This window comes from Mastigoproctus giganteus, chromosome 7, assembly GCF_048544385.1.
Source record: "Mastigoproctus giganteus isolate SK-2022 chromosome 7, ASM4854438v1, whole genome shotgun sequence".
Taxonomy (NCBI): domain Eukaryota; kingdom Metazoa; phylum Arthropoda; class Arachnida; order Uropygi; family Thelyphonidae; genus Mastigoproctus; species Mastigoproctus giganteus.
The window spans coordinates 102709028-102728321 of NC_143581.1; the positions used below are offsets into that span (position 1 = coordinate 102709028).

The following is a 19294-nucleotide window of genomic DNA, read 5'->3' on the forward strand; positions in this document are numbered from 1 at the left end:
TGCTAATGCTATTTATGTCAAGATTAAAGTTGAACAGAATATAGTCTGTTCATGACTGGAAGATACTTTTTTTTTAGCAACTGGGCTGAAACATTTTGCAAAAGAGTAAGGCAAAGAGGCAGCAGATGGAACAATTGGTGTGGTTCACACCTGACTGAGCAGTACACATGATGTGTACTAGTATGTACTGTCAGACATCTGCTTAAGTGACAAAAATGTCTCTATGGCAGGGTTGAAAGGGAAAAAATATAGTGAACAATGTCCTTAAGTTTTTTGAAGACGAAGCAAGATGTTTGAGTTTAATTGTACCTATAAGAAGAGCTGCTCTAACTAAAGTTTTATCAGGAATTTTAATTAAACAGATTAGAAAAGAATGTTCATTGCTATTGCACCCAAAAGATATATTAAAATCTCCACATAAGAAGAAAAAGTCAGTGAGTAGGTAAACAGTTGATTAGGTAGATAATTTTGATAGATGCATTATTTACTGCACTATTCAAGAATTTTATAGTGCAATAGAAAGGTGTCCACTTTAAATAACTTGTTGCTGGTTATGAGACAGAAATTTGATTTTCCATTTGGGTGAACAGCTCTACATAGGCTTTAAATGGAAGAAAATAGAAGCCAAACAGATGGTCTTAATGGAAAGGGACTACATTGTTCCATGAACAAAATATTTATGAACAATTATATATTACCTCAATTTTGGAAAGTACTTAGTTGTTTTTAGATGGAACCTAGGTGGACAGTAATTTAACATTTTTGGAAATGTTGGAGGATCAATGGATTATCTGGAGGCATGGACTGTGGCCATGCTGGAAAAAGGCTTAGTATAATAAGTGCAGGAAATATAAATAACTTTATTCCAAACTCTATGCTTATATATACAAAGCTGAAAACATAAGCCGGTGACTACAATGACCAAATGAATCACCATAATTTTGAAACTTGGCTAAAGAAGCAGCTACTGCCAAATATTCAGGCAGGTTCTGTTAAATTTTAATAATGCACTAATTAAAGTGTTCAGCAAGACAAGTGTCCAAACAATTTGTTGTGGAAGCATGTTGGTGAGATCAATGTGCTTCTGCAATGGAAACACATTGTTGATTTGTCTCTTCATCATCATTGATGTGCTTCAGTTATGGAGAGACACATCAGTGTATCATTGGTGTGCCCCACCGGTGCCTCCATAGCCAGGTGGGCAGGAGCAGCAGTGCGTAGCACACACTTCTTGATTAGACTGGGGTTCGAGCCCGTGACCACCAAATACGGAGGATGCAGAAAGGTCAGGGAATGACCATGGCATATCCCCAGAGCAATATGGCCTTAGTTGCTAATGCTCCTAAAAAAAAAACTAAATAACAAAACCCACCAATGATACATTGGTGAGACACTGTGTATTATTTTAGCCTAATATGCATAAATGTGAATTATTAGAAATTATTAGCCATTTTTGCAAGATAGAGCAGACATATTGGGAAACATTGTATTTTTGAAGAATTTACTGAGTCTTCACTTTTCACTACAAATGAAAGTGACTGAAACAGCAATGGGAACAGATCAAGAGGTTGATTAATGTAGCATTTTAATTACGTTATTAATATTTATTAAATATTAAAATGTCAACATTTATTTCAGAATATTATGAGAGCATTTTTCATTAATCCAGTATATCCGTAGAAGTATATAGTTGTAGAATTTAATAAAAATGTATTATTCATTTGACCAACTTCATGCTCTCTTTACTTCCAAACTCCTATATCAGAGAATAGAAGTGCATCCTTATCCACATCCTCAAGCATCTTCCAGTTGCGACCAGGCAGTATAGATATCTACTCTTTTAAATTTTGGTAAAATGTGACCTGTAGAATAATCTTTAAAGGGAATAAAAAGGTTGTATAAGAATGCAAAATCCACAGTGATGATTAAAGGAAGCATTGGAAAATGGTTTAAGGTTATGCCTAGATTGTGGCCAGATGGGCAAATAAAAAAAGCCAAGTTTCCCTATGCACCCGAGGTTGTCACATACAGTGGGATGACAAAGCAAAAAAGATTGTAAATCAGTGCTCAACTTGTTTGGGAATATGTATATTGGTTTTTCATCCAGAAAACAAGCAAACTGATTGAAGGATTCACTCTGCTACAGACACAATTATACTGATGTTTTTTTATCCTGAAATGGATAGTGAGAGAATTCCAAATACACTCTTAATGAGTATACTTGAGAGCAAACACATTTGCAACGTTTTCAGACAACTCTGAAATAGAACAAGGCATTCTAGATCAAGCAGAGAAATAGTTGCAGCCTTTATGGGTAGAATGGAACAAGGCTCTGGTATCCACATACCAAAAACTTGTGTTTCTCAGAGGCTTATTGATATCACAGAAGCCTGTGGGTGCCATACATGATGTTAAAAATTTATTGTTAATGGTTTTTTCTTTTTTCATTTAATGTGAACTAAAAATAATATTAATTACATTTAGTTTGTTTTACAACTCAGCTGAGAACTCAGGCCGGGTATGTGGGTAAACTGAGTATCGGAATCATGAGTGGAGAATGCCTATTGTTTGTGTTTGCTGACTCGTAATTCATGGAGTCAGCAAACACAAAAAAGTATTGGGTGAATTATTATCTATACAGGCTGTAAGTTGTTTATAATGGACTTATGGGTTTATATACTAAAATCTATTTATATTTATGATTTTCTTAATGTAAAAGGTTTTTTCCTCATTTCTTTTCTCCAGGAAAAGAAAAACTTGAGAAGCAGTTGAAAAAGCAGATTTCTGATCAGCAAAAAGAACTTCAGCGTCTGCAAAAGGAACTAGATGAACTAAAATCCAGAAACAGTTCTCCTTTTAGTATTCCTTCTGACAGTACTGATGATGACAGTGTGTCAGAGAGCACATATATATTAAGTTCTGATTCTGTATCTGATAACTTGAGTTACCTATCTGATGCTAATAGCAACTCTTCCAATACATCAGGTTATGGATTGAGACGGAGGACACAAAGTCCTAGGTGCAGAGCTTCAAGTCACCTGCAGGATTTAGCTACACTTCTATCGTTTTTCCCCCCATATCTGCAGCAGGCTAACCAGCATGATCAAAATACATTTTCAGAATTAAACACGACTGCAGAACATGGTGATTCAAATGAATCAGCTACTGAAATCATTACTGTGTCTTCTGTGTTAGCTGACAGTTCAAATTTCAGTGAGAAAGACTCTTTGGATATCAGTGGATGCCTGGATGAAACTGATTTACCAACTGTATGTAATGCTGCACGTAGTGATTGCTCAGTAGATGACCCAGAATTGGATAGTAGCAAACGAACAGTATCTTGTAAGGCTGATGATAGTGGAAGAACTGAAGAAGCAAATAGTATGAAGGAATTTTTTCCAAGAAGGCAGATTTTAGAGTTAACTGATACTTCAGATGAAGAACAACACCTTTTGAAAGCTGATGAACATCTAGTGAAACCTGGAAAAATTGTCAGAAGTTGCAGCTGGAGAAAGAATGCTTCTAAAGACAAATCTTGTGATTTAATAGATATTCCCACATCATCCACAGTTTCTTCAAATGGGGCTTTTTCAAAAAAGGACTTTTCTCTGAAGATTCAGAACAAAGACCCCGGTGTTCCTTTAAATAATGATGAGAGTAATGCAGTTAAGAATTCTGGAATGAATATATTGTCTCAACATGACTTATCACCTTCACATAGTCTAAGTGGTTTTGCAGAAAAGAATAATACAAGACTGAGTAGAAAACGCAGGATAAATGGACTTCCTTTAAATATGTATAGACCTGCTATTTCTCATTCATTAGAAAAGAAAGAAGAAAAAACAGATGATAGGCTGTGTTCGATGAGAATTTCTATAAATAAAGGAGTTCAGTCAAATATGATAGAGGTTGGAACTCAAGTTTCGCTAGAGCCAAATAAATACTGTAGTAAAAGCTCCTCTCATTATTTGAAACAAGGCAGGCAAGTTGGCATTTCAAATTCCAATGCCAAGCCCCTTCATAGAGCTGCATCTTTACTTGAAAGATATCTTGATAATGATCTTAACTGGGGACCAGCAATACCAAACTTTAATCAAAGCACTCGTCCCCAGAACTGTTCTGCAACTTCTCCACAGACAACAAGAATGTTGGCTACACTACTACTGGAACTCGAGAATGATGAAGATGAAGATAAAGATCCCAATTGGGAGCCTACACACTTGTCTGAGAGTAGTGATGATACCATTAGTGATGTTTGGGAATCTGATGCAAGTTATGAGATTGAAGTGCCACCTAGAACCCATGATTTATTAGAAGAGTAAGTTTCTCTTTGAATTTTTCTATTTTCTCAAATTTATAATTTTCACAGTAATGAGTAAAATATGCATATAATTGTTAACCTGAGGGCAGTGACAGGCAGGTGCCTTTTGAAAATAACACTCCTGCATTACCTTTTAATTAAGCATTAAAATCTGAAATTATTTCTAGCTTCCTAAATATAGTAAAATTTTTATGGCAATAGTTACTGAAATTTTTTTTTTTTCTTAATAGTTTTTGTAAACTAATTAAATGCAGTCACTGCCAAGTGCCTGCCATGCCATGCCACACCACTGTCTGTTTAACAGTTTTTTTCATTTGCCATGGAAACTGACTTTGCCACGGAATGTGTGTTTAACATTTGTGTGTGTATATGTGTATATATATATAAACACACACACACACACCAGCTGGTTATAAAATAAGTTTCCCTATTCAGGAGACCCTAGTGTCAAAACGGTTAGAGTTAATGCTGTGAAAATCAGTGAGTATGTCATTTAGAGTATGGTGAAGCGATTTGTAGAAGAAAAAAAATTAGTTCAAATTTCTGCTACCAGGGGAAAACGGTGCTACGCATATGTAAAAGCTGTCATTTATTTCAAGACATACTGCTTACGCAAATGACATCCTGTTAGATAAAAGCAGAAACGCCAATGCTACCGTTAATAACCATTATGGCTCTTACAAAAAAAAATGTGCTCTTTTAGTAAAACTGTTCTACCAGAATAATAGTAACGCTAATGCAGCACTACATGAATATCGGAAACTTAAAGGTTTGCGTACAGGATCTTTGATGTCAGTGGGGCTTCAAAAACTAAGACTGTTCCCAGTATGAATTAGTTATAATTCTGATGTTTTTACCATCAGTTCCTATTTTTTAGAGATTGAATCATTTTTTCATGGTCTTTTGAGTCGAAAGCTTTTTATAGTTTACAAAACAGATGTAGACATCTTTTTGTTTCTCCAGGTTTGTCCAGTTCTTCCTTGGATTTCTTAAGCTATCAACTTCCACAACAAGAGATGGAATACACACAATTTGAGTGTATTCCCCCCCCCCTCAGATTTGTAATCTGAGCAAGGGAATCAAATCAGCATTGAGCCTGCTTAAACCATTCAGGACGTTATCACCACTCAGATCACCTTGCAAGTGCCTAGTCTCTAAATGTTGCAATTTGCAGAACTTAAGTCTTTCTTGGTAAGAGTACCCCTTTGTTCTTCTCACCGATCATGTTGCCCTTCTCTGCGCTCATTTTAGCAATTGTAAATCCTTATTAAATTAGGCATCTGGACCTGTACACAGTACTCAAGATGTGACCTGACCATTGCCTTATACAAAGGGATAATCACCTCCTTATCCCTGCTGAAAAATTCCTGTATGTCATTGATAAGATGGCATGACCTGTTCTGGCAGCCTGTCTGCACTGCTCAGAAAATTACATATCTGACTGCACAATTGCCTCCCCAGGTATTTTTCATTCTCCACTATCCTGAGTGTAAAACCAGACAGTTGGTACATTTCTGTGGGGTTACTGCTACCCGTATGCAGTACTTTGCATTTATCAGTGTTAAAGTTCAGTTGCCACTAGTCAGCCCATCTGCCCAGCTTTTCTAGATCCTAGGATCCTATTGCAGTAGCATACTGTCATTGACAACCCTGTCAACCTTTGTATCATCTACAAATTTCGATATTAAGCCATTTATCATCCCATTGCACTTCTACTCTTTTTAAAGTAATTTAGAAATCAATTAATCACAAACTCTTAAACTATTTAGAAACCTTCCATATGATCAACGATCACTAGTATGGATTCTGTCAGTTTTGATATTCTGGCTTATTTTACGAATCTATGGACAAATTCAAAAGCAGTTGCTTGACATTTCACAGGCTTTTGATCATGTTTGGCATAAAAGTTTTCCAAATAAGCTTCTGTCCTATCGTTTGGTAACTGTTTTTTGTAATTTGGTATCCAGTTTTCTCTCTGACTGCTCACTGCGGGTGATGGTAGATGATTCTGTCTTCTAATTGCTTAAATGCTGTCTCCACTATCAATTGCTTAAATGCTGATCCCCAGGAAATTATTCAGTGGACAAATATAACTTTATTTTAATCCTTCTAAAAGTGAGTCATGTCTTATATCCACAAAAAGAGTTTTCTGCTCCCATTCATATCTTGGATGACACTCCAATTTCTAGGCACTATCATGTCCCTATTGGGGATTACCCTAAGTTCTAATCTCTCTTGACATAAGTACAATACAAATATTGCTTCCTCTGAATCTAAAAAACTGGATTTTCTCTTTCGCCCTTGGTGTTACTTTTCTTCCAAACACCTGTTCACTTTGTACAAATCTGCCCAACTGTGGAATATTGTTCCTGCATCTGGGTCGGTGGCCCCAAACTCTCTCTCTAAGGCTTCTAGATTCCATTGAAAAGAGGGCAGTTAGGTAAATTAATGACTCATCTCCAAGAGTCTCTCTCTCTCTCTCTCTCTCTCTCTCTCTCTCTCATAGACCTTGTTTTTGCTACATGCCTTTTCTATAGATACTTCCATAGGGACTGCTCTTTTGAATTGCCTTCTATAATTCCTGCTTTCTCTTCCGAAGTAGTGTGAACACTTGTCGCAACCAGTTAACATTCTTTTTCTGTCCAACTTCAAATTCACAGGACCAACTTTTTTTCCTCCTCAATTATTCTTTCAACTTCCATTTTATGGAACAACTTTCCTTCATACATGTTTTCTGAAATTTAAAATCTGTTCAAGTCTAATTTCAACAAATATCTTCTTTCATCTTCTCAACCTTCAACGTATGTACGGTACTAAGTACTGTAGGTTCTAATATCCCTCATGTTTGGCGTTTTGTTAAAAAATAAAATAATATATATTTCATTATTATTTTTTTATTATTTATTTTTTTATATTTATATTTTATTATTTATTCTTTAATATTCTGCATACAGTAAAGTTTGTTTTTATTCCCACCATTCAGTTTCAAGAAATCCATATAATATATACAGATTGCAGATTTATAATGCAATGGAATACCGTTTCAAAGAAAATAAACTCAAGGATAAGTGTAAATAAGTTTTTGTTATTCTTGTTTACTACTGAGGCCAGAAGAGTGAACAATAATACCTAATTAGTATGTTTAGAAGTGAAAATATCTATCAGAAGTCATTCACAGTACAATATCCGAAGTAAAAAAATAGGTTAAGAAGGCTCATGCATTGAAGCACTCGATTATGCAGAATATTAAAATGATCCTTCCATATCACAATCGTTCTCCTGACTTAAGAGCATATTTTTTCTGCTACGAAATATTTTCTCATACAATAGACAACCTGCTTTTTGTTCAGATCAGTGGATACTTCTTTATTGAAATTAAAAACACACAGGTGATTTTGACTGCAGTTTTATCAGTATATCTTCTATCAGACAGTAAATTTTGTGAATTTGGTTAAAACTCAGCAGGGGGGATCCTAACTCAGTCATACATCTCTAATGACAAAGAAGGAAAGTATTGGCCAAACTTTTCTGTTAGTGATTGTAAATGACTGATAACACTCACTCAGTGTGGTTTTCGATGTTTCTAAACTAATAGCTGTTTTTAACTCAGTTTTTTGTGCTAATTTCAGAAATGTTATTTGGGTTTTTTCTATCATGTATCTTTTTTTTCACAAATCACTGAAGTTGATGTCATGAGTTGTATTGTTGATGTCCTGAGTTGTATTGTTGATGTCCTGAGTTGTATTGTTGAATGTATTAAGTTAGGAATAAATGCTGGGAATCTGAAAACTAAATTTTCACATGTTGGCGACACTACTTTCAGTCATTTGTTTCTTGACCTTGAGAGCTGTATAAAGTAGTGTTTATCAGTGTGAGCCCAGTTTATATTTGAGGTTATCGTGTCAAGCTTGTGCTGAAAAGTGAGAAAAATATTTTTACGCAAGCGTTTGAACAATCCAAACTTAAATTTGTGGAAGTTGTGTATTCCTCGACCAAAGATAAAGTTTGCCAAACTTGTTTTGAAGCATTGAGATTGGGGAAAAATGGTAAAAAGAAGACTATACGATTTGCAGTTCACATGATTTAGCAGGAGCCTACAAACCACTGTGTCTGTTACTTTTCCTTAGTTAATGTAGAGGAATACAATGAAAAAAGTAAGGAGGCCATTGTGTATCCTGATATTCCATCTGCCATTAGACCAGTCCCACATGAAGAGAACCTACTGATTCCATGTTCTCCACTTTAGGAAAATGTAGCAGCAGAAAGTGCTGGAAGTGAAGCTTCTGAAGATGAAATTGAAGTCTGCATGCCTGGAGACATTGAGTGCAGTCTTCAACTGTTTTCACAGAATGAACTAAATGATCTGATAAGCGATTTTAATTTACCAAAGATCTCCTTGGTTCTAGACTTAAGTCAAAAATCTTCTAGCACATGGGAAGTTTTTCTCATGATATAGACAGAGAACAAGAACTAGTCTCTCATTTTTCTGAGGACAGTTCCACGGCGTTTTTGAGTAATGTAAATGACTTAAAGAATTCTTTAGGAATTAATCACAATCTTACACAGTGGAGATTTTTTATTGATTCTTCAGAGAGGAGTCTCAAAGTGCTGCTTCACAATAGAGGCACCTCCGTAGCTGGAGTGGGCAGGAGCAGCCGTGCATAGCACACGCTTCTTGATTAGACCGGGGTTCGAGCCCGTGACCACCAAATACGGAGGATGCAGAAAGGTCAGGGAATGACCACCACACATCCCAGGAGCAATATGGCCTTAGTTGCTAATGCTCCTAAAAACCAAATAACAACAGCTTCACAACAGAAATAAATATGAAAACCACTTTGTTCCTCCCACCAATCTTGTTGCCCTTCTCTGTACTCATTCTAGCAACTCTACATCCTTCTTAAAATGTGGCCCTCAGACTTGCAGTACTCAAGGTTTGCCCTGACCATTGCCCTGCTTTGTATAAACAAAGGTATAATCACCTCCTTGTCTCTGCTAGCAAAATTCCTATGTATCATTGATAAAACTCCATGATCTGCTCTGGCAGCCTGTCTGCACTGCTCGGAGAACTTCATATCCAACTGCACAATTAACCCCAGGTCTTTTTCATTCTTCAACTCCCTGAATCTACATTCAGTTGGTACGTACCACAGTTGGTACGTTTCACTTGGCATATGCAGTACTGCATATACCCATATGCAGTACTTTGCATTTGTCAATATTAAACTTCAGTTGCAACTTCTCAACCCATCTGCCTAACTTTATTAGATCCTGTTGTAGTAGCATACTGTCTTTACTATCATTAACAACCCTGCCAACTTTTGTATCATCTGCAAACTTGGACATTAAGCATGGTATACCTTCATCGATATCATTAATAAATACACAAAACAACAGTGGGCCAAGCACCGAACCCTGGGGAACTCCACTAATAACATTAGTCCACGTAGAGCAGTGTCCATTTATTACCGCTGTCTGCCATCTCCCACTGAAACATCCCATTATCAATTGCAGCTCGCCCTTAATGCCACACTGCTCCAATTTGTACGTGGTCTTCCATGTGCAATAGTATCAAAAGCTTTCCTGAAATTCAAGTTATATGATATCAAAATTATTTTTTGCATCCAGTTCCTTTGTGATTACATCATAGTATCCAATCAACTTGGTCAGACAAGAGTTCCCCTTAATAAACCCATGTTGAGTCTGAACTATTACTGCAGTCTTCTCTAGGTGATCCTGTATCACCTCTTTAACCAGTGACTCCATTATTTTCCCCGGAACAGAAGTTAAACTAACAGGTTTATAATTATTTGTGTCTCCCTTTGAAAACCCCCTTTGTGAATTGGGGACACATTTGCACCTCTCCAGTCCTTGGAAACCTCCCCTGAATCTAAGGATGCTCTCATAATTATGGCTAAGGGTTTGCTGACTTCCCTTGCTGCCTCCTTCAATATAACTGGATAGATTCCATCTGCCCCAGGTGCCTTTTTTTATGTTTAACTTCAACTATATCTCCTTCACTTTGCTCTCTGTTATTACAAAATCATTTAGCTCCCTGTTAGTTTAGTAAACTTCTGTCCTCCCCTTCCTTACAGAATTCCTCATGTGTAAATGCAAAATATTCATTGTTTGTCAGCTATCTGAGCAGGATCACCAACAATCGAACCACCAACATCAAGTGGACCAATCTGATTCACCCCTTTCCTTCTACAGTTTACCTATATAAACAAGTCTTTGTTCTTTTTCTTTGCATCCTTTGCCAAGCATTTCTCATAATCAGCCTTCGCTTGTCTAACGTCCTTTGTGACTTGATTACAGACTAGCTTATATCTGCTGTAGGCTTCTGTGTCACCTACTAATTTATATGCATCCCACCCATTTTTCTTCTCTGCCACAAGCCTCATTAGTTCATCTGACATCCATTTAGGCCTAAATCTTGAACAGTATTTATTAGTTGGTATGAAAAGCCTCGTTGCTTCCAAGGTTAATTTCCTGAAGGTCTCCCATTTAGAAATCACTGTTTTTAACATCATCAGTTGATCCCACTGTATAGAATTCTGAGACCTGAGCCTGGGACCACTGTAGTCACCTTTCCGAAAACATAAACCTTTCCCTTTACTCCTTGATGGTAGTTGCATCTTTAAGTAAATCCCACATCAGTAGACTGTGATCACTGTCACCTAATGGTTCCTTTATCTACAAATGCATGCATCATCACCACTGATAATCAGATCAAGGGTATTACCCCTTTGGTTGCCCCTTGAACATATTGCTGTAGAAACAAATCTTCCAATAAATCCACGAAAGTCTTGCTATTGTGGAGTGACCAACCCACAAGTTCCAGTCAATATCTGGAAAGTTGAAATCTCCCATTACAAGACATTCTGATTTACTGGCCCACTATTTCTCTGCACAATTGTTCGTTATACTCATCAGAGTCATTAGGCCTATAACACACTCCTACTCTTATTTTCCCTTCCCCAGTGTTTATGTCACAGCAAACTGACTTAACATTGCACTGTCCTCCCATGTCAACTGGATGCACTTCGTTAGATTTTGTGTTTTTTAACTAACAGCATCACCCCTCCTCCCTTCCAACCCTGTTTATTCTTTCTGCACACATTGTCTCCAAAAATTCTGCACTGTTTATATCTGTATGACACCATGTCTCTGATATCCCAACAATATCTGCATTTGATACCTTGATCAGCACTTCAAATTCACCAAATTTTTTACTATCAGCTTTGGTGCACGCAGAGCCGGATTTACATATAAGCTAAATTTTTAAAACAATCATCCAATCATTTATTGGATGATTGTTTTCTACAGGTTAGGGCCTCACATTGCAAGGGGCCTCGCAAAAGCTTAAAAAAATCCTTATTGTCACAGTTCAATAAAAAACCCTTATTGAACAATATTTAGAAAAAAAATTAAAGCCTAGGGCCATAACAAGTTTAAATCCAGCCCTAGGTGTATGTGCAAGTATACATGCACCTGTTCTTACTCTTAGTTACCCTAACACAGCCCATGTATTTATTTGTTCCATGATGACTCCCAGCAGCTCTTGAACTCCCCAGCAACTTGCTCTCTAGGCTGCTGCTCGTTACAATAGAAGCAGTGCAAGAATCGCTTTTGCCTCTGCCCGCGGCTACTGTTAATCTGTGAATCCCCCTCCCAAGCTAGCAGTTTTCTGACCCACCTAACACTGCCTCAGTAGCAACAGGAAATATTCTTGCACCCTTTCTATTTAAGTGTATCCCATCCCTGTAGAAGCACTCTCGCCTGTTAGCAAGCATAGACCAATCTGAAAAAAATTCTACCAAATGAGCCTTGCACGATCTCTTCAGGATCGAATTGATTGACAAGGCTCTCATCATATACTCCCTCATATCGTGTCTAGGCAAAATTGCAGACATTTAAAATTCAACCCTAGCTCGCAACTTTTTTCCAACATTGACCTGTACTTGTTAAGTAAATCTGCAGATCTCTTACTCTTAAGGTCATTAGTACCATCGTGTACAACAATATCACCTTTTGTGCCCTTAAAAGATGATATATGCTCTACAATGCCATAAACTTTAGACCCTGGTCCTGTTCCACCTATGCTTTTTGCATAATATATTCACCATCTCCGTGACAATAAAGTCACCTCAATAACTAGTTCCTATGGCACCAGTGCATTCTGCCTTGGAGATTGCCACTGTGCTGCCTGATGCACAGGAGTGAGCTCTGGCTTTGACTAGGGCATCTGAGAGTTTTATGGGCCCCCTTTATTAATTTCTTCAAGGACTTCCACCCTACATCTCAAACTCTCATAGATGCTCATCAGAACGCTGAGTTGGCATCTAATTTCTTCAGTCTCTCCACCTAGCACACACACACACACACACACAGTCATCCTCCTTGGCTAGATCATATCCTGTTCTAGAGAGGGTTTGCAAACATTTCACATTTCGTGCATTTTTTTAGACTGTGATGTGTTGGAAAATCACCCTCTTCGGTTCTCCCCCTGAGCCACAGCACTGTGGCTAATCTGTGAGTGTTGCTTCAAGTCTGTTTTTGAGAACTTGGTTGGGAACAAATCGGATCCAGACTACAAGAATCTGGGTTGCAATATGATTTGTCAAGATACAATTTTTATATTCCCACATCGACTATTTCCCAGAAAATCAAGGAAGTATTAGTGAAGAACATGAGAGGTTTCACCATGACATTAAATACATAGAGATGAGGTACCAGGGGAGGTGAAATGTCAACATGATGGCCAACTATTACTGGAAGCTGAAGAGGGACTGTAAAGTAGAAGGATCTGCAAGAAAAACAAAAATTTTACCCATTATAGATCATTTTTTAAAATGAGAGGCAAGTGTTTAGTAGACCTTTTTACCACTCGTTTTTGTTGCTTTTCACCAAAGATTCGGTGCATTATAGTCCTGCTGATAAGGTCAAGGAAAAAACAACATGCAAACTCAAAACTGCAGTTGTGAGTTTGCATGTTGATCTTTGTCTGTTTGCAAAAAAAAAAAAAAAAAATACAAAGATCTAACCAATAGTGCTTGTCTACAGTGAGAACTGTCTTAGTCTACACAGAAAATAGATAAAATAAAAAATATCCAGCACTACAATCTATTCAGCAGTCTTTGAGAAACTCAGCTAATACACCAGTCCTTGCCGATATTTCAAAGTTGTGCATTATTCTGGAATGATAAAAATGCAAGTACATATTTCCAGGGAAGAGTGGCAGTAATAGTGAATATAAAGAATATTGCTAATGCTTTTATCATAAACAAACTTGTTCCTGATCTCTTCTTTGTTTGTTTGATCTTCTCTCCAAATAGATAACAGATGTTCTGTCTCTTTCAATTCTTTATCTTGATCTAATAGATTTTATTACACTTTGAATTGTTTCTGCTATCTCTTAGAGATGTGCAAATGTATCCCCAATTCACAAAGGGGGGTCTAAGGGTGAGTCAGTTGTCGTATAACACAATAGTTGTGTTCCTAGAAACCCTTGTGTAATGCAAAATTATGCAATATAAATAACAAGCCTTAGAGAAAAAATAGGGTTAGGTGCCGACCACCCAAGATTGAACACACATTCGTAACCAAAACGTTGCCAAACAATAAATAATCTTAATAAATTTAACATTTCTCAACTTGCACAGTTCAGAAATGTCAAATTCATAATTTAATCGTTTAAATTTAGGTTCTTACCTTAAAAATAAATGAAGACAGCTTTGAGAGAAAGGGTTGAAGCAGTGGAATTATGGAGAAAGTGGTGGCAGGTTGTCATCATTATCAGAACTGTGAGGGGGAGGAGATGCAGATGAGAGCTTTAGACGAAATGGCTCATTTTCTGTGTCTTTCTTGGGTGTTTTCATAAAAAAGACATTTGTTTTGCCACCTTCCTTCTTTCACAAAGCAGCTGCTTGTATGGCTCCAAAGCAGATCGAATTGTACAAAGTGCTATTCTGCTTCTTTCTGCATAGTAATTGTTATATTTTAGCTACTGCATACTTTCCTCAAATGAATTCAAAACTGAAGATAATTCTGAGGTAGGAAGCTGTTTTATGGTGACTTGCAGGCATTCATCTTCGTCATCTTCCCCATGTTCCACCTGTCCTTCAGCAACAAGTTATTGCAGTTCTTCAGTTGAAAGTTCTTCATGGGAATGAAGCAACTCTTCTAAGTCCTCTTCCTCCAATTCCTCAAAGCCAACCTGCTTTGCGACAGCAACACAGTGTGCTTTTAATTTAGGAAGCTCTTTTACAGGATCAAAGCCTTTAAAATCACTAATAAAATCTGGTAAAAGAGGCTGCCAAACACCATGCAAGCAGTCATAAAGAATGCAATTATGTCAATTGAATCGCTTCCAGAAGTCCATAACTGTTGTTGCATTTTTGTCCTCTGTTGCTCAATATCTTAAATGTGCATCTTGTATAATAGTGCTTAAAAGCATCACTTAATCCTTGGTGAAGTGGCTGAATAAGAGATGTTGTGTTAGGAGTAAAAACAGGATTTTGATGTTTGGTGACAGTTCAGCAAGGGTGATTGGAGGATGACTTGGTGCATTGTCTGAAACAATTAAAATCTTAAAATCCAAATTTTTCATTTGTAGTAGTTTTGAAACACATCTAGTAGAAGATTGGTGAAGGTCTGTCTTTTCATCCACCCTCATCTGTTACTCCTAAAGTAAACACCCACGTTATGATTCCATTTAATGCTTGTGGATTGGCTGCATAATAAACAACAACCGGCTTCAGTTTAAAGTTGTCACTTGCATTTGCGCCTAACATAACAGTCAATCTATCCATAGTAGCCATAACAGCAATCTATCCTTGAAGACTGGAGCTTGTGCTTCCTCTCTTGAGATATGTTTGTGGCAGCGTCTTTTTTTCCAATATAGTCCTGCTTCTTCAAAGTTGAAAATTTGGTCCCGTGTATAGCCCTCTTTCTCAACTAGTTTTTCAGTATTAGCAGAAATGCTTTTGCTGCTTCTTCATATGTGCTCACCGCTTCACCTGATAATTTCACATTATGGTAAGTGTGAGAGTAAAGGGAGGCACTTCTTGAGGGTTTTCAGATTTATTTTTGAGGTCTTCAAATATTGCTAATGCTTTTGCCACAAACAAACTTGTTCCTGGTCTCTTTGTTTGTTTGATCTTCTATCCAAATAGATAACAGATGTTCTGTCTCTTCCAATTCTTTGTCTTGATCTAATAGATTTTATTACACTTCGAGTTGTTCATGCTATAATCTCTTAGAGATGTGCAAATGTATCCCCAATTCACAAAGGGGGATCTAAGGGTGACACGAGTAATCACAGACCAGTTAGTTTAACTCCTGTTCCAGAGAAAATAATGGAGTCCCTGGTTACAGATGCATTGTAGGATCATCTAGACAACACTGCAGTAATAATTCAGACACAGCATGGGTTTGTTAAGGGAAAAGTCTTGTCTGACAAATTTGATTGGATACTATGATGTGGCTACAAAGGAACTGGGTGCAAAAAATAATTTTGATATATACTTGGATTTCAGAAAAGCTTTTGACATTGCACGTGGAAGACTACTGTACAAATGCACTGCTTGTTTGATGTTTGTGGAGCAATTAAGAACGAGGCATGATATTGCCAAGGGGAATGTCTTTGTGTAGTAGTAGTGGCAAGAAAGCAAGTGTATGAGCTTATGCAGCATCAGCCAAAAAAAAAAAAAAAAAAATTTCACACAACTATTCCCTCTAAATGTCAAGAAAAATACCAAATATCTGCCTTTGATGTCTTAACTAGCACTTCGGGCTCATCGAATTTATTAACTATACTCCTAGCATTGGTGTACATGCTAGGAGTATAGTTAATAAAAACAGTACTCAAGGTTTGGCCTGACCACTGCCTTATTCAAAGGGCCAGTAAATCAGAGTGACTTATAATGGAGGATTTTGTGGGTTGGTCACTCACACACTAGCAAGTCTTTTCTGGATTTATTGGATGATTGTTTTCTACAGCAGCATGTTCGGGAGGCAACTAGAGGGAGTAATACTCTTGATCTGATTATCAGTAGTGATTCTTCATGCATTAAGAATCTGCAGATAAAGTAACCACTAGGTGGCAGTGATCACAACATGCTGAAGTGGGATTTACTCAAAGAGGAATCTACCATCAGGGGTAAAGGGAAGGGTTTTTGCTTTCGAAAAGGTGACTACAGTGGTCTGAGCCAGTATTTAAATTCTATACAGTGGAACGAACTGATAATGTTACCAGCAGCAAATTCAAAATGGGAAACATTCAAAGAATTAAGCTTGGAAGCTACTAGGCTTTTCATACCAACTAAAAATATTGTTCAAGATTTAGACCTAAATGAATGTCAGATGAACTAATTAGACATGTGGAAGAGAAGAAAAATGCATGGGATACATATAAATTAATAGGTGACTAGGAAGCCTATGATAGATATAAGCTTGTGTGTAACCAAGCCATAAAGGAGGTTAGGGAAGCAAAGGCAGATTACGAGAAATCTTTGGCAAAGGATGCAAATAAAAATAGCAAAGAGTTCTTTACTTATGTAAACTCTAGAAGGAAGGGGATGAATCAGATTGGTCCACTTGATATCGATGGTTCAACTGTTGAAGATCATGCTGAGGTAGCTAACAAACTAAATGAATATTTTGCATCTACATTCACACATGAGGGAGTTATTCCGGGAAGGGAATGCCACTTCTGGCATTCCCCTCCCTCCTTGCTGGCAGTAAGCTAGATAATCTTGTAATAACTGAGAGTAAAGTGGAGGGGAAATTGTTGAAGATAAACATAAGAAAGGCACCTGGGGTGGGTGGAATCTATCCAGTTATATTAAAGGAGGCAAGAAAGGAAGTAAGCCAACCTTAGCCATAATTATGAGGCCTTCCTTGGACTCAGTGGAGGTATCCATTGACTGAAGATGTAGAAATGTGACCCCCAATTCACAAATTGGTCATTTGGATGTGGTCAAAAAGAAGGATCAAAGGGAGACACTGGTAATTACAGACCTGTTTGTTTTACTTGTGTTCCAGGGAAATTAATGGAGGCACTGGTTAAAGAAGCATTTCAAGTCTTGTCTGAACAATTTGATTATATACTATGATGTGCTCACAAAGGAACTGGATGCAAAGAATAATTTTTATATCATATATTTGGATCTTAGAAAGGCTTTTGATACTGTTGCACATGGAAGGCTCTTGCACAAATTGGAGCATTGTGGCATTGGAGGAAAATTGCTGCTATATAGATAAAGGGATGGTTGAGTGGGAGAAGACAGAGAGTGGTAATCAATGGACACTGCTCTTCACGGACTAATGTTATTAGTGGAGTCCCCCAGGGTTCAGTGTTGGTCCCATTGTTGTTTTCTGTATTTATTAATGATATTGATGATGGTATATTAGGCTTAATGTCCAAGTTTGCAGACGATTTGCAGAGAAGGTCGCAGACAGATGTGCGATATGAAGTTCGGCAGGGTTGTTAATGGCACTAATGGCAGTATGCTGCTGCTGCAACAGGATCTAGAGAAGTTGAGTGGGTTGGCTGCTCAACTTTTCTAGATGAGGTGGCAACTGAAGTTTAACATTGAGAAAAGTAAAGTACTGCATGTGGGAAGCAGTAACCCCATAGTAACGTATCAACCATGTGGTACTACACTGACAGTGGTAGAGAGTGAAAAGCACCTGGTGATAATTGTGCAGGCAGATATGAAGTTTTCTGAGCAATGCAGATGGTCTGCAAGAGTAGCTCATGGTATACAGGAATCAATGATATATAGGAATTTTTCTGGCAGGAATAAGGAGGTGATTATCCCCTTATAAGGCAATGGACAGGCCACACCTTGACTACTGTATACAGGTCTGGAGGCCTCATTTTAAGAAGGATGTAGAGCTGTTGGAACGAGTTCAGAGAAGGATAACAAGATTAGTGAATGGAACAAAGGGTTGCTCTTATGAAGAAAGGCTTAAGTTTTGCAAATTACAGTGTCTGGAGACTAGGCACCTGTGAAGGTGAATCTGATTGAGGTTTATTAAAGCCTTGAATGGTTTGAGCATGCTCAATGCTGATGGGATCTTTACTTTTGCTCAGAGTAATGGCCTGAGAGGGCATAAATTCAAATTGAGGAAAGACAGTTGTAGGATAGATGTGTGGATGATTGCCTTTAGCCAGTAGGTGGTTGATTGGTGGAACAAACTTCCATCTGTCATTGTAGGAAATTGATAGCTTAAATAGATTCAAGGCAGAACTAGACAAACATTTGGAGCGAGCGGATGGGTGAAATGAGAAGGGTGTGTGGCTGTTTTTTTTTTTTTTTTTTGGCTGGTGCTATATAAGCTTGCTTTCTTGCATCATGTACCTTTGCTAATACTAACTTCACGACATGTAATTGAAAAAAAATTATTGAAACTGCTTGAAACTTGGTTTTTAGTAGCATTAGCAACTAAGGCCATATTGCTCCCGGGATATGCGGTGGTCATTCCCTGAACTTTCTGCATCCTCCGTATTTGGTGGTGACGGGCTCGAACCCCGGTCTAATCAAGAAGCGTGTGCTATGCACTGCTGCTGCTTCCCACCTGGCTACGAAGGCGCCTGCTTGAAACTTGGAAAGTGTTATATGTTAATTACAGAAATTTTTGACAATATACCACTACTCTCTTCTACGTAGGTCATAAACTTTTCAAATTCCTCTCACAAATAGTGAAACTAATAGAACAAGCTTGTCTTTGAGAATATATATAAACCTCCCTAAAACTAGCTCATTCATTTCATAGATAATGCGGTCCCAGTTCCCTCTCAATGATATCCATTTCCAGTTTCAGTTATTGGTTGCTTCAACCACCATTCATCTTATTTTTCCCCAATTATTTGTTCTTTGATTTCTTTCACTTTAAAGGTCTTGTTTGAGACTTCCTAATTGGGAATCTCCTTTTTTTGATCTTGATCAGAACACAGTAAAAAGA

General features: G+C 37.5%; 1 protein-coding gene across 3 annotated transcripts in view; it reads left to right on the forward strand.

Moving 5' to 3' along the window:
- LOC150083113 (uncharacterized) overlaps positions 1 to 19294 on the forward strand; it is an 87311-nt gene that overhangs the window by 30364 nt on the left and 37653 nt on the right. For all 3 annotated transcript variants that reach the window (XM_090377804.1, XM_090377806.1, XM_090377803.1), the window contains exon 3: positions 2746 to 4318. In XM_090377804.1, coding sequence (XP_090233930.1) covers positions 2746 to 4318 — 1573 coding nt within the window. The remainder of the gene's footprint in view (positions 1 to 2745; positions 4319 to 19294) is intronic.